The sequence below is a fragment of the Ictidomys tridecemlineatus genome, chromosome 5 (genome assembly GCF_052094955.1).
Source record: "Ictidomys tridecemlineatus isolate mIctTri1 chromosome 5, mIctTri1.hap1, whole genome shotgun sequence".
Classification (NCBI taxonomy): domain Eukaryota; kingdom Metazoa; phylum Chordata; class Mammalia; order Rodentia; family Sciuridae; genus Ictidomys; species Ictidomys tridecemlineatus.
The window spans coordinates 99,537,669-99,552,466 of NC_135481.1; the positions used below are offsets into that span (position 1 = coordinate 99,537,669).

At 44.2% G+C, this 14,798-nt stretch overlaps 1 protein-coding gene and 1 long non-coding RNA gene across 3 annotated transcripts in view; one reads left to right on the forward strand and one right to left on the reverse strand.

Moving 5' to 3' along the window:
• Pomt2 (protein O-mannosyltransferase 2) overlaps positions 1–14,798 on the reverse strand; it is a 39,184-nt gene that overhangs the window by 23,101 nt on the left and 1,285 nt on the right. For both annotated transcript variants that reach the window (XM_005321269.5, XM_040274780.2), the window contains exons 2-7: positions 8,394–8,478; positions 6,400–6,504; positions 4,838–4,946; positions 3,061–3,169; positions 1,445–1,604; positions 73–179 (exon numbers count right to left, since the gene is read on the reverse strand). In XM_005321269.5, the coding sequence (XP_005321326.2) occupies positions 73–179; positions 1,445–1,604; positions 3,061–3,169; positions 4,838–4,946; positions 6,400–6,504; positions 8,394–8,478 (675 nt within the window). The remainder of the gene's footprint in view (positions 1–72; positions 180–1,444; positions 1,605–3,060; positions 3,170–4,837; positions 4,947–6,399; positions 6,505–8,393; positions 8,479–14,798) is intronic.
• On the forward strand, positions 9,578–14,465 carry LOC144377895 (uncharacterized). Its single transcript, XR_013439164.1, has 2 exons — positions 9,578–9,798; positions 12,570–14,465. It is a non-coding gene; the product is annotated as an uncharacterized LOC144377895 (long non-coding RNA).

Genomic DNA, 14,798 nt, shown 5'->3' on the forward strand with positions numbered 1-14,798 from the left:
ATGCAGCTCACTCATGGTCTTAGGAGCCAGGGGAAGACCAAAAGCAAGATGCCAAAAGGGCTCTGGCTGTACCTTTTATTCAGCACTGTGATGTGAACAGCAAAAATGGCCACATAGAGCGCCAGGGGCAGCACTATAAGGCACAGGATGCGAGCAGTCAGGTGTTTTCCCACAGTCACCTGCAACAGAGGCCAGTGCAGGGTGAGGGCATATGGGACCCCATTATTCTTTATACCTTCCATGGCATTACATAAGTGTTTTTATTGTATAAGCCATAACCCTAAAAAAGGCCAACAGAAAAGAAGAGTAAGTGGAAACCCTAAACCTTTCTTTCTATAACCCACCCACCTCCAAACCCTGTTCTTGCTGCACCTCCAGGCCCTGCACCAGGACTCTGGACTGTTACAGACAAGGTGCAGCCACTGCACACCAAGGCCCTCCGCTGTCTGTCACACTGGACCCCCTGCACTTTCCCAATATTGCCTGGACTGTGCCAGCCCCACCACTTAGCCGGCTGTCCTCTGCCCGAACTCCAGCCTTGGCTTCCTTCCAGAGGCCTCCTGGAGCACCTGCGACTGGGATGGTACCCTCCTCTATGTGCTCACAGCACTTCCCAGCTGGCCCGATTACTTCTTTCCCTCTCCTCTCTTTGGATTCCAGAGGGCAGAAACTGTTTCAGCTATCTGTACCTTCCTAGCATCTCACATTCAGTGGATAGTGTCTATGTATTTTCTGAATGAATAACTAGTTTGCTGAAAGTTGGGTTCAGAGGTGATGGAGAAGCACCTACAGCAAAGTAGTTGAGGCCTGGATTCAGCCTAAGTATGAGCCCAGGTCTCCCTATTACTACCTGTATGACCATGGAAAGCCATGACCTCTTTAGTTCTCCATTTATTCATTTGTAAAACCAGGGTGATAACTACTCAACTCAGAATTGTTATTAGGGGTAAATGATATAATGAAAGTAAGGCATTTCTCATAGTACAAGCACCAAAGCAGCCCTTTATAAATGATGATATTATACTAAGCCCTAAATGCCTTCCCAGCCTCCCTATGTGAAGACCTGGATCCAAAAGGAGAAACTGAGAGTTCAGAAAGTCATTCTATCCATTTTAACTGAGGTCTCAAGTAGTCAGTATCTGCCACACACTTGACATGAGCCCAGCTGGACAGATCCCCTGGTTGGGTAGTTGTAGAACATTTAGAAGACATTACAGGAACCAATGCCAAAAGAGAATGTGAAGGGTGTTAGTCCATCCTCTTCTTTATGCCACTGCAGCTCTCGCACCAGGCCCACTCCCTGATGCCCTGCTGTCTACAGAGGGCAGTCGGGTCTAGTCCAGCTGGGGCCCAGGACACAGTGGCTCCCTAACCTGTGGCAGGGACAGACCACTGGAAATGATGCTGGGGAGCAAAGACATTCTACAAGCACTTGGGTTCTCACCAATGAAAGACTAAGGTCTCCAAACAGGTGCCAAAGGTCTGAAATGGTGTTCAACCCCACCTGCACGATGATAAAGAGGCCAACAAACTTGACCCCTAAAGCACCAGCAAGACTGATGCCAGTCAGGCTGAGCCAGGACCACCAGGAGGCAGAGAAAGGCCTGGAAACCAAAACACAAGAGTTTAGTTTGGCAGCTAGAACCAAGCTCAAAAACAAGAGCAGCAGTGGGACAAAGCTAGGGCTGTGAGGAGGCCCAGCTCTATGGATGTGGTCTGTGAAATCCCTAAACTGCAGACAAACCAGTGTGAGAGTGAGCAGGGTATTTTTCTAGCAAGATGGTCCAGGGTGTTCCTGGCCAAGTGTAGGGCATAAGATACACAATAGGCTTTTTTCACTAGTAACCAACCAAGCAGAATTAAAGGAAAATCCAAAGAAGTCCACAGGATTCTGTCATCTGGGGACCTGTGAAAGTCAGCATTTATTGAGTGCTTACTATGTGTCAGGTACCATTCAAGTCCTATACACATATGAACTCTTCTCCCCACAACCCCATGAGGAAGAGCCAGTTATTATCCTTTTTTAATACACAAGAACATCAAGGTACAGAGAGGTTAAGAAATACAGCCAACAAGCAGTAGAATCTGGCATTTAGTTCCAATGTTGATGCTCTTATCCATTTTGTTGGCTGAAGCCAATGCCTCAGTACCTCTGCATCTTCATACCTCCAGTCCTTAGCATAGTACCCAGTGTATAGTATCCATTCAAGAATGGCACATGGAAACGGGGGGGGGGGGGGGGGGGGGGGTAGAAACAGAAGATAACTCAAAGCCAGAGTGAGCTGATAGGCACTGGCTCAGGTGTGATTAGCATAATGTGGCTAGACTATTAGCATAGTCTATTAGCATAGTCCAGACTATTAGCATAGTCTGGCCATGGGTGAAACATGCTGACTTCTGGAAAAGCCTAGGAGGGGCCAGTTCTTTTGTTTGAATAAGAACTCCCTGGGAGTTCTATTCTACTCTCTTGAGACAGAAGGATGATCTAGAAAAGATTATATTTTGCAAGTAGATCAGATCAGCTTTAGAACTGACCAGGGCCTGAAAGGATCCTCTTCTCTGGTATAGAACATTCATCATTAGGTCAGGACTGGATACATGCCCTGAGGGTAGGGAAACAATTCTAGGCAGCATCTACCCTGGTGCCCCACTACCAGGATGGAGAATTGAAGGATACATTGTCCTATGTCTCTTAACCAGCCTTGGTGCTAAAGGCATGCTCAGCAGAGTAAGGGAAGCTATTAAGACTCTTCTATAACATCCATAAACCCCTATCCACTGTACCCACACTGAAAACCTAGTAATAATGTTCTTTAAAAAGATAATTATATTTTCTCAATTTTACATCAAGCAAATATAAAAGCATTTATAAACAATTTTAAATGTATTTATATTATCTCTAATGGACGATCTAAATTTAAAAACAAACAAATGAAAAGTATGCTTTCTTAAACTCTGCTTCAAGACAAGTTCTTTGGGCACCCACTCTTGTTGGGGTCTTATCAAACTTCTGGGGCTGCCAGTTTCTGACCCTCCCCTCCCAAAGATGGTGTTTCTGACCTGTCGGCGCAGGAGTTGTACTTGACCATGCTCAGCATGGCAGCCATGATGAAGAACATCAGGATGGGGTCAAGGAGGATGTACTGGGACAGGGTGAGGCATCCTGTGTCTGAAAAACATGAGCTCACAGGTCAAAATGCAGTCAAGACAGTGATCCCCCTGGAAACCAAAAGCCCCAACAGTAGAAATCAGTCTCCCTTGCCTAATTGCCATGAGCCTTTGGGTAGGCAAGACTGGTTGGACCACTGAGTCACCCCGGGATCAACAGAGAGGTAGGAGGCCATAGCTCTGGGGCATACAAAACCCCATGATGAGAAGCAGTATCTGATACTGCCTCTAGGCCCTCAGCCCAAAGAGGATTATGTCATATACTCACTACAGCCCTGAGACAAGTCTTCCCCATTTCCACCACCAAAAAAAGGTCTGCCACCTTGCTCACTCAGATGTAAGATAAATACATCTATGAAAGAATCTTAGCATTTTATACGAAATTGCTCTTAGGGATTGATTCCCCATATAGATGTCAGAGTGGGTTTTTTTTTTTTTTTTTGTCGTTGTTATTTGTTTTTTTAACTTACCTCTCATTACATCATGCCTCTGCTTAAACCTTCCAATGTCTTCACATTTCACACAGACTAACAAATTCTCATGATGGCTACCAAAGACTGCATATCTGCCTCCCTGTCTAACCTGTTCATCTCCACACTCTGCCTCACTCACTCCACCCTCGCCACAACAACCTTTTCTGTTGTTCCTTGATTCCACTAAGCCTGGCCCCTATGTGAACACTCTTCCCTCAAAATTCTGCATGACTCTATCCTTCGGTTCACTCAGGTCTGCCAGTGCTACCTTCCCAGGGAGTTCTCCACCACCCACCCTACCTAAAACAGTACTGACCTCCATTACTCTAGCCTTAGTCTACATTGCACTGACTACTTAAGATGTTCCAATAATCCACTTGCTTATTTATCTGTCCCTCTGAAGAGTAAACTCCACAACAGCAATGTTTCCTCAGTATATTCATGGAGGCCAAGCTAAGTGGCCTGGCATAGGGTAGGTGCTTGAGAAATAGGTGTTGATGACAAATGAAGAAATGACTTAATGACAAATAACTGAAGAAGATATTAAAGATACAAGGAAAAAGCCACCAATCCTCTATAGAAAGATGCTATAATCTTGAAATACATCCATCAAAAACAAAGGTATACACCTGTCAAAACCAACCCCTAAAATATCTACCTAAATTGGTCTGGACTTCCTTAAATATTAACCAAGTCTTGAATTCACTTTCAGAAGAACAAAGCTAGCAACAAGATTGACTTCTACATCTCTCAACTTATCCACATGAGGAACCACACAAAATATTTAAGTTTCTACTGCTGTCTCCTGCCACACAACTACTTCTGCCTTTGCATTTAGTTGTGATTAGTTTAGGGAATACAAACTAATCTGAGTATTAATCTAAGAGAAGCAAAATTGAAATATAAGCTTCCTTTAAACATACACACATGTTCAAAGGCAAATTTGTCTTATTATCCAAATTCAAATGCAGACTTGGAGAGAGTACCCATGCCAACACTTCCCTCCATTAATATAAAGGCTCGCTACACAGAAGTACTTACATATGTATTACTAGTGAATAAAATGAAATTGGCAATATAATTTACCTAATTCTAAAATTACTTAAGAACTGGGCCCACAGATGGGATTCTGGTATGTACTGAGCCTCACAGTGAGGCAGTCCCCTTCCCAGGACACATGGGACCAAACAACTTACCAAAGGTGAGAAGGGCGGCAGTGAGCAGTGCTGCTGGGAACGACTTGGACAGATCCAACACAGTGAGGTAAGCAAAGGGGACCAGCCAGGAACCAAGGAACGCACAGAACTGCGGAGGGAACACAGTGGTTCTCAGACAAGGTATGATAACCATTAGGGGCCTACTTGTTATACCTACTGTGGAACAAACAAATGATTGAAGACAGAGGACACTGATGAAAGGATGACTTTGGCGACCTAAAAATCAACTAAAAAGCCTATAAATAAGAAAGGGGAGATGTAACAGTGAAGAGTCAAATCCAGCAACATATGTGTTTCCACAGAGTGACACTGCACACTGGCATGGCAGCAGCCAAGTTCAGTCAGGACAGTGACAGGACTGCCTTAACACTGCTAGCTAGGACCTTGAGAGTCGTGGCTTACCTCCACCTCCCCATCACCTGTTGGGGAAATAAGAAGTCCTACTGCACAGGTTTACTTTGAAGATTAAATGATCTAAAGGTTTATTATTGCACAGAAAGTACTTGGCAAATATTAGATTCTATCTCAAAACTGGGGTACAAGTTGAGAAAGACCTCTCTCAAGGCATCTTAATATTTTAGAGAATTCTAATATTACTTCTGTAATATCTCTCCTGATTCTTTTCTTCAATTACAACAGATACCACTCTTTAACCTACAAGATGTACTTTGATTTTGGAAAAAAGATTGCTCAGCACTTTCATATCTAGAAGATTGTTTTTTGTTTTGTTGTTGTTACAGTTGTTTATTTAAATCTCCAGACCTCTTTCATCCCCCTACCTGCCTACCAACAGCAAATTGATAAACCCAGAGAAATGGTCAACTCATTTGGGTCTTCACCTTTGTAAACAAAAAATAATATGCCTGAGTGTGAAAGAGAATGAATGAGGCTGTTGAATTTGGCCTTCTCAATTTCCATAGCAAGCCCACCATGAGTCAGGCCTATCTCGAATTATCTCTGCTACAACATGGTCAAGAGTCACTGCAGGACACAATCATTTAAGAACATGAACCTGCAGATTAGAAAAATAAGAAACACTTATTTAAAATTCAGAGTAAATCTGTGAAGTAGGAATTCTTATTTTCATGAATATGCCTAAAATTGTCATGGGCAAAGAAGCAAAAACCTAGTGATAGGGTGTGGGGATGCCAGAATCTTCACAAAAGGCTTGCACAGGTAGGCAGGACCAGAGCAGCTGTGGCTGCAGAGGGGAAAAACACGCCACCTGTCAGTGCAGAGGCCAGGGTAGGGATGCAGAAGACTCCTGACTGGGTCCTGGCTACTCTCCAACCTGAGCTCTGATGCTGCACACAGGCAGCACCATAGGAGACAGCGAGTGCTTGCTCTTATGGAATATGTGTTGTCCGTGGCCTCCCTCCCTTCTTCCCACCTCAGTTCTGAGTCGCCTCTCCTCTCCCTGCTGCCTCTATGAGTGCCCCTTTATCTACACCTGCCACCACTCTGGGGCTTCCAACTGTAGCTTTTCTGACCGAGCGTGGGCCCAGGATTCAGTCAGTCCATATAAAGTCAGGAGGACTCACTCCTCTCATTCCCATGTAGCTGTGATGCTCATATTTGTCCCCAGGCTTCTGGAACAAAAAGGTACCATCATATCCACTCAGGTAGCCAGCAAGACCTATCAGCATCTGAGAAAAGAACAAAAAGATGAGAGACCTTGGGACATGATTCCTGTCCCCTGAATTTCCCTCCGGCTGCACCCGCAGCCTTTGCCTTCCCTTGACAACTGTCCACAGAGGAGTGGCCAAGATCACATTTTCTCCTGCAGCTGCTGCAGAATAAAGAATTCTCTGTCTGTTGAGCTCACTGCTTGAAACAAATCCTCTCTTATGTTATGGCAAGTTCTTGGAAAATAGTGTAGACTAAATACTGAGGAAGGAAAAAGTTCCCACAGTGTGAAGGGCAGGGCCAGTGCGGGGCTCTCACATTCAGCCTTTGTCATTTGTTAGGAAATGGCATCTGTGCAGGGAGGTCATGGGCGGACGCTGATTCCCAGTAGATTGGTTTATTGAAAGGAAACTCAAGTTCCAAGTCATGATGAGGAGGGAGAAAAGTGAGCAAGTAGCTACACACCAGGAATAAGGAGAAGGGAAGAAAATATGAGAGAGGAATGAAGATAGACATTTCCCCAGGGGAGAAAAGAAAAAAATGCCAGTTTCCCATCTGCAAATGGAACTACAATAGCACCTCTTTTATTAGGTTGTCTGGGGTTTACATGAGACAGGACATCACCGCTCTTCTCTTTATTGTTTTTGTGTTGTAAAGCGGATGAGAAGCGGCATGACATTTTCTGTCCTTTCCCAATTTCAAAATAAGCCACTTGTCCTACCTCTTTCTCCACCCCTGCTTCCTGCAGGGACCTTCACCTGGTCTCTAGCCTGTGCTCTCAAATGCCCCACATCCACCTGTCACAGATCACTACTCTCGCCCCTGTCCCTGCCTTCATCCCAAGCACTGCTTGTTCCAGGATCACTTCACCCTTCAGCATGGGCCAATTCCGGCCCTTGGTGTCTAGGATCTGGTTCTCCAGCAAGGAGAGGCACCAGAGTGCATGCCAGGGCTGACCCACGGGCCTTCTCAGAGATGCTTGTTTTTAAAAGAATAAAGGAATCTAATTGTAGAATTTCTAATTTAAAAACACATAAGAGGAACAGGTCAAAGAAAGTGTATGCAGGAGTGGGAGAAGAAAAGAAGTTTTCTTCCATGTGGGCATTCAGCTCTTCTAAGCTATTTCTGCTTTGTGCAATATCCTCCTTCTATTCTTTTATTGCTTTAAAAATTGAAATAAAGTTTACTTAATATAAAATTCACCACTTTAGCATAACCAATTGGTGGCTTTACATATATTTACAAGGTTGCACAATCATACCAGTAACTAATTCCAGAACACTTCACCACCCAAGAAGAAACCTCATACTTATCTGCAATTGCTCCCTAATCCTCCCTCCCCTCAGACCTGGCAATCACTAACTGACTTTCAGTCTATATGAATTTGTCTATTTTAGACATTTCATAATATAATATACAGCCTTTTGTGTCTGGCTTCATATATTCAGCATGACATTTTCTTTTATACTTTTTGTTCAATGGACCTTTTTATTTTTTTTTATTTTTTTGTATGTGGTGCTGAGAATTGAACGAACTCAGTGCCTCACACATGCTAGGCAAGCACGCACGCTACCACTGAGCCACAACCCCAGCCCTTAGCATGACATTTTCAAGGTTCCATGCTGTAGCATGTATCAGAACTTTATTCCTCCTCATGACTCAGTAATATTCCATCGCAGAGATATAACTCATGTGTTTATCTCTCTACTAGAGGAGAGACTCTCTCTCTCTTTCTGAGCCCAGAGGATCCCTAAAACCATCCATGATTTCATATGAAAGTTGCTGATCTGGAATGTCAGGGAATTCTGTCAGAAAAGTCTAAAGTCCAAGAATTAAGTTCAAAATCAACACCTGGCTCCAAGACCTAGGAACCACCCTGAGGAAAGCTGCTATTCGCCATGTTGCTCACCTTTCCCAGAGGCGGGTGCACGTCAAAGAAGAAGGTGCGGTTGATATAGTAACTTCCCATTTTTCCAAAGTGAGTCTCATCCCAACTAAAGGAAAAACAGAATGCCTTAATAACACATAGTTAAAATCACAGTTAAGACTAAAGACAATGAGTTTCAAGCATTAACAAGAAAATGTGGATTTAAAAAATATTTGTGATACAAGTGATTTGAGAAAGCAGGGCATTAAGGTGGTCATTAACCTTCATTTTGAGAGATAGGAGAGAGGTTAGCAAATATTTATCAACCAGTGACTATAAATTTAAGTTAAATATATACTTATTCAGTATTTTGAGTTTTTATCTATTTATTTTAAAAGGGTAGAGTTGACCTGTATAGGAAGGTTTGTATGTATGAGTTTTCTTCTGAGTCTGTGACCTTATGACTCTGAGACTCTCTGCTACTGAAATGTACATTACATGTACTATGCCATTGGGCAACTGGTCACAGAGAGCCGTCATGCCATGACGGCCACAGGACTCTGACTTTGCTCAGCGACCTTGAGATGAGCAACCTGCTGGGCTCTGACTGACCTTGTGGAAAAACTGAGCATATCTAAAACTTGTCCTCACTGCATAAGTTATTTTATAAGTGAATCTAATACATTTGCTTTTACAAATGTGAAGTTTTGTTCTTCTATACACCACATAAGCTTTTTTATATCCTACATGAGCACTTTAAGCCACGTCACAGCCACATCACCCAGCAGAGCCTGGCCATTTCTGTTCATTATTCTCTGCCTGAAGCTCAAAGCAGGGGTTGTTCTCTAGTGACTGTCCCACCCAGGCCAGCTTCCATGAGCAATCACTACCAACCTAATACATCAGGGGCAAAATGCTTTTCCAAAAATTTATAATATATATATATCTCAGTAGGCCCACCCAGTAAATGGAAAGGGCATACACATGCTTCTGCTAAGTACACTGACATCAGATGAGGACAGTGGCAAAGTCACTCCAGAGGCCAAGGCAGAATGAGTTCAAGTCTCAGCAAGTCAGGGAGGCTTTAAGCAACCTAGTGAGGCCCTGTCTCAAAATAAAAAATTAAAGGGCTGAGGATGTAGCTCAGTGGTAAAGCACCTTGGACTCAACTCCCAGAATGGTGGGGGCGGGGGATCCTGCCAGAGACAGCGGGAGGAGGGAGAAAACAAACTCTGAGCAGTGTAACAAAACAGATTTGCAGAGAGAAGAGAGAGATGCAGCCACAGCTCCAACAATGACTAATGGTGTGACAAGATCACACACTCGCTCCAGCCCTCTTTCCTCCCTCAGTACCGCCATGCCCCACACTCCCAGGGAGCTATGAGGACTCAACTCAGATAATGCATGTGAAAGAAACCTGTGGACTGGAAGCTATCACACATCCCAGGTACTATTTCTTTCTTTCTTTTTTTGGTACCAGGGATAAAACCTAGGAGCTCTTAACCACTGAGCCACATCCCCAGACTATTTATGTTACTTTATTTTTTATTTTTGAGACAGGGTCTCACTAAGTTGCTCTGGGTTTCACTAAAATGCTGAGGCTGGCTTTGCACTTGCAATCCTCCTGCCTCAGCCTCTAGAGTTCTTGGGATTACAGGTGTGTGCCACCATGCCCTGCTTGTGGTTTGAAGCTGGTTTGGGAACAGACTGACAAAGGGGCATGAGACTTTCACTTCAGAAGCTTGCCAACAAAATCAGCAGTAACATCCACATTGCCTCTTGGCTTTCTTTCACTGCTTGTGCTGGGAGAGACAGTTTTCCATGACTGTCGTGTTCCTACAGGCCTCGCAGGATATACTGAGAAGGCAAGGCCCTGACCCATCTGTACCCAGGCCATTTCTCCTGGTTTATATTGACAGCAAGCAACCCTGGGGAAGCACTAAGCTCTCCTCTGGGACAGAGAGCAGCCTGATTACTGCCTGCTGTAAATCGGGGGACTCCCCAGCTCAGTAATGTTCACCAGGTGGGTGCAGCCACCACACAGCAAGCACTCATCTACACTCATGGCCCCACATGGGACTCTGGGGGGTGGGGTCGAGGCCAACATGCTGATGCTCACTCGTTCTGCTTGCTGTGCCATGAGAAATAAAGTTCTTTGCCTCTGATCCAGGACTTTGACCTCTGCCAACATCCAGATAACAGTGACAGATTAACTTGTGAGTTTTTAAGTCAGCTAAAAAAATATCCTAGCCCCTGGCAGTTTGGGAGATCAAACATAAGATAATGAGACACACACCTTTCTGAAAAATCATGGCCTGAGTTAGGAATATGAGAAATCTTCTAGAACCTGTAGCGAATGTTCTTGCCCAAGTGGTGGGCAGTGGGAGTAGTAAGAATCCTCACTGTCCCCTTACTAAAGAAGTTGACTGGGGAGAGGCAGGGTTGAGATGGTGCCTGAAAGCTCTCTGGGTTACTACTCAGTCTCCTCTAGGCAAAAGAAAGAAGAGATGTGATCATGACAGTAGAGTGACAAGCCTAGCAGCCCTGTCAAAGGGCAATATGAAGTGACTGCTGAGTCAAGAAGTCTCCAAAGCATCAATAAATGATTCAGCAGAAGGTCATGTTATTCAACCAGAACTTCCATTAAAATGACAATATTGAAGATCCTTGGGCAAGTTGTGTACTCACGCCAAAAGTAAATATGCCTTGCATACTGGCTCTGTGTCACCCTCTCCCTTTATGTGCTCTGGTTCCTCCCCGTCTACCACAACCTCGGCTGCTTTAAAGAGTAAGATGATTAAAGGCAGGGCCAAGGTTTCCATGACCCCAAAGGAAACAGAAGGCCACACACGCCCATCCTGGAATGCTGAGGACCTCCAAGAAGCCCTCCAAATTCAGGAAGCCCTCTATTGTATAGGAGTCACATCTCCCGCCAGCCAGTCCCATGGCTGGAGGAAGAGGTGGGGGTGCAAGGCTCAGGGTTTACAAAGGCACTAAGGATTGCAGGGACAGCCACTAGTTAGTTGTGCAGCAACTAAAAGAAAGGGATCCCCAAACCCAAGGAAGGGCTCACCAGACACTAGGAAAAACAGTGAGGAAAATGTAAGGGGTTAAGGAGGAAAAGAAGGGCCCAGGAGGAAAGAGCCTCTCTCTGCCCCTCATATCCAGCACCCTACACTCTGGGAAGTGGCATAATCTCAGGTTGGTGCCTGATGCAGGCCTATTAGACTCATTACCTCAAGGTGTGGGGTGGGGGTGGGAAGAAGTGCCTGAATTCAACTGACAGGGCTTGAATTCCCCATAGAGAAAGGAAGTTAGAGTGACCTTGTGGTTAAGCTCTTTGTGCCACTTCAATGTGGCATCCACTGCTGAGTGTATAGACTATATTGATCCCACAAGTGTCAAAGAGGATTATCCCATTCAAGGACTGCTGTGTGTAGAGAGGTGATCCTGTCTGTATCCTCCTAGTTGTCCAGGAGGAAGAAAGAAAACTCTGGGAAAGGGAAATCAGCTTTAAAAGCTGGCTGGTGGAATACTGATTCGCCAGGACAACAGCCCCACCTGCTGGACAAATGCACCAAGTACATCTGTTTTTAAACGGGCAGCTATTAACATACAGAACTTGAAATGAGTATCCAGGTCTCTCTGGCTTGACATTCCTACTTTGGAGAAGGTTCCCTTGGAATTTAAAGCTAACAAGGGAAGGGCTCTGTGTCCTATGAAAATGGTACATACAGGAGGATAGCCAGCCTGGAGGCACCTCAGTTTTACATTAACGGGGCAAAGAAACCATTTCCCACTCCTCTCCCTAAAGCATGGCAACTAGCTCAGGGGAACCCTTGATTCACAGAGGTTCCTCAAAATGCTTGTGCCAGGGCTGGGGCTGTACTCAGTGGCAGAGCGCTTGCCTAGCACAGATGAAGCACTGGGTTCAATCCTCAGCATCACATAAAAAGTAAATAAATAAAATAAAGTTATAAAAAATATATTTTAAAAATATTTGTTAAAAATGCTTGGGCCTGGTTCACTGATGGTTAGGCTGTTAAAAGCTGATGATATCCATTGAGGAGCAGCAATCATTCAGCCCCAACTCTGGACGGCCAATTTGATACACCAGTTGGAAGACTCAATGCTGAGAGGTTAAAGACATTTCTCCATGAAACTGAAAACTAGGGGAGCAAACTGCGGCTGTCTACTGATGGACATTTACTCATGCAGGTGCCCACAGTCAGGGCCAGTATGCTGACAGGACTATGCAATCAAGCTGTTGATCAAGCCTGCACCAGCTGAACTACAGCCATGGCCACCTGGATTTATCAATGAACTGGGTGTGAAAATGTATTTGCCATCATGAACTGAGCACAAAATAAAGGACCACAGGTGTTGAAAACCACCCTGCATGCCACACTCCTGCCAAAAGTTGGCCTGCCTGTCTTGCAGTGAAGGAAGCCAGAATGCTTGGGGCATTGACCTTGCCTGCTCCCAGGAACTTTGTTCCCTTCTTGGAACTATCACTGGTACCTCACTGCTGCTGGTACTTCTTCAGGTCCAGTGATGTGGCTGTTTTAGTCCAGCCATCTGACTCTGTGGACCTTGAAACTATGTCATGTTTTCAGCTTTCCATACCACCTACAGTCTGACAGTGGATCGCTTTTTTGACACAATGGCCACCCAACAATGGGTCAATAGACAAGGTATATTTCATAGATAACCACTTTCCCTATTATCCACAGGCATCTGATATTGTCAAGCATTTTATAATCTCCTCAGAGATTTATGACTCCATCACCTCCTTTTGGCCTGTACAGTCTGGTCATCTAATGCAGTCCTTCTCAGAAAGGTTCATCTCCTCTTGGTCACCAACTGGGTAATGATCAGGAAAAGGGGTGGAGTTATATAAACCTATTTGGAAAAACTGAAATTTCTCTGAGCATGATTTGTTTGTCTTTCTCCTCAGAGAAGCCCCAGATCAGCTGGGGAGGGTGGAGAAGGGTCTACAGGATTCAAACTTAATTCTAGTTTAGTCACCTGGATGGTCTTGCTGGAATGACACCATCGAAGAGCATGAACATAATGACCACTTTGATTCAGTTCTCTGCTCTTCAAGTGGCTCACATGTGCCATGTAGAAATATAATAAGTCTCTCTAAATTTTCTAACAATGCTCATGTCAGAAATGTCTAGATATTGGTAAAGGATAAATGGGGAAAAGGCGATGGGACACACAAATTATGTAGCAGTGGTAGGAAATAAACAACCCAAGACGCTAGGGAAGAAACACATTAGATCTCTGGAGATATAAAGTGAAGTGAAACGATGCTCTTTGCGCCCAAGTCCAGCAACAAAACCTGGAAAAAAGACTCAGATGGTCCACCTAAGTCAGGTGATAGCTGAAGCTGACAATCTGACCTGTGGCTGAGTTTCATGCTATCTCTCAAAATGATGGTTAATGACCACCTTAATGCCCTGCTTTCTCAAATCACTTGTATCACAAAAACTATTGATGTACCTGATGACATCCACACTTTCCTCATATGTATGCAAATACATAGAAAAGAACAACCTTCTGTCAATCTGATACCAATCATATGCTTCCCCTGATGTACTAGGGGCCTTGGGTTATGCCTTGTACAATGACTAAGACTGCAACTATTTAGTGACACTTCCCATATGGCTTAACTAGATCAACATAATAGTGATCTAAATCAAATCTGATGGTGATACAAATAAAATTTAACAAAGTTCTGAACTGAGTGACCTGTGCCCCTCCAGGTAGTATGTTAAGGAGATAAGGAGGAATGAGCCACAAATGTCTTTCCATTGGGCATGGAAGTCAGACTTTTTCTTATGTGGGAGTGGGTATTGTCATTATTGACAGAAACAACAAATATTAGAGGTCAATTTAAACTCCTAAACACAGATCATAATGGACAGGCCTTAGACTACATCTCAGTTGTCTAAAATAAGACTCAATGGTCCCCTGATCAATTCACTGGTGGCTGAAAGACCAGGACCCTGGAGGCCATAGTTGAGGTAAATACTGAAGGCTGGCCTCATCCTGCTTCTTGGAGTCCCATGAATGCTGTATGAAACAGATTAAAGAGATTTGATTTGGCCCCTGCCTCTGTCATCTGTTGCATATTTATGTGAAAATCTAATAAAAGCCAAGAAAGTGTAGAATTGAGGGGTGAGAAGACCATTGGGAAAGAGTCCACCATCCATGTTTCATGCACCCACAAGTCTTGCTAGGTATACCAAGAACGCAAGACCATACTTGTGCTTGATAGGGTCATTTCTCAGGGTTTTATTTGCAACAAACAATCTGGAAAGAAAAGATAATATCTCTCTCCTGGACAAAGAGTAGGCTTGCTCACTGCTTGTAATAACACAGAAGATTCCCCAAGCTTACTAGCCTTGATGCAACCCATGGTGTTATGCAGCCCATAGC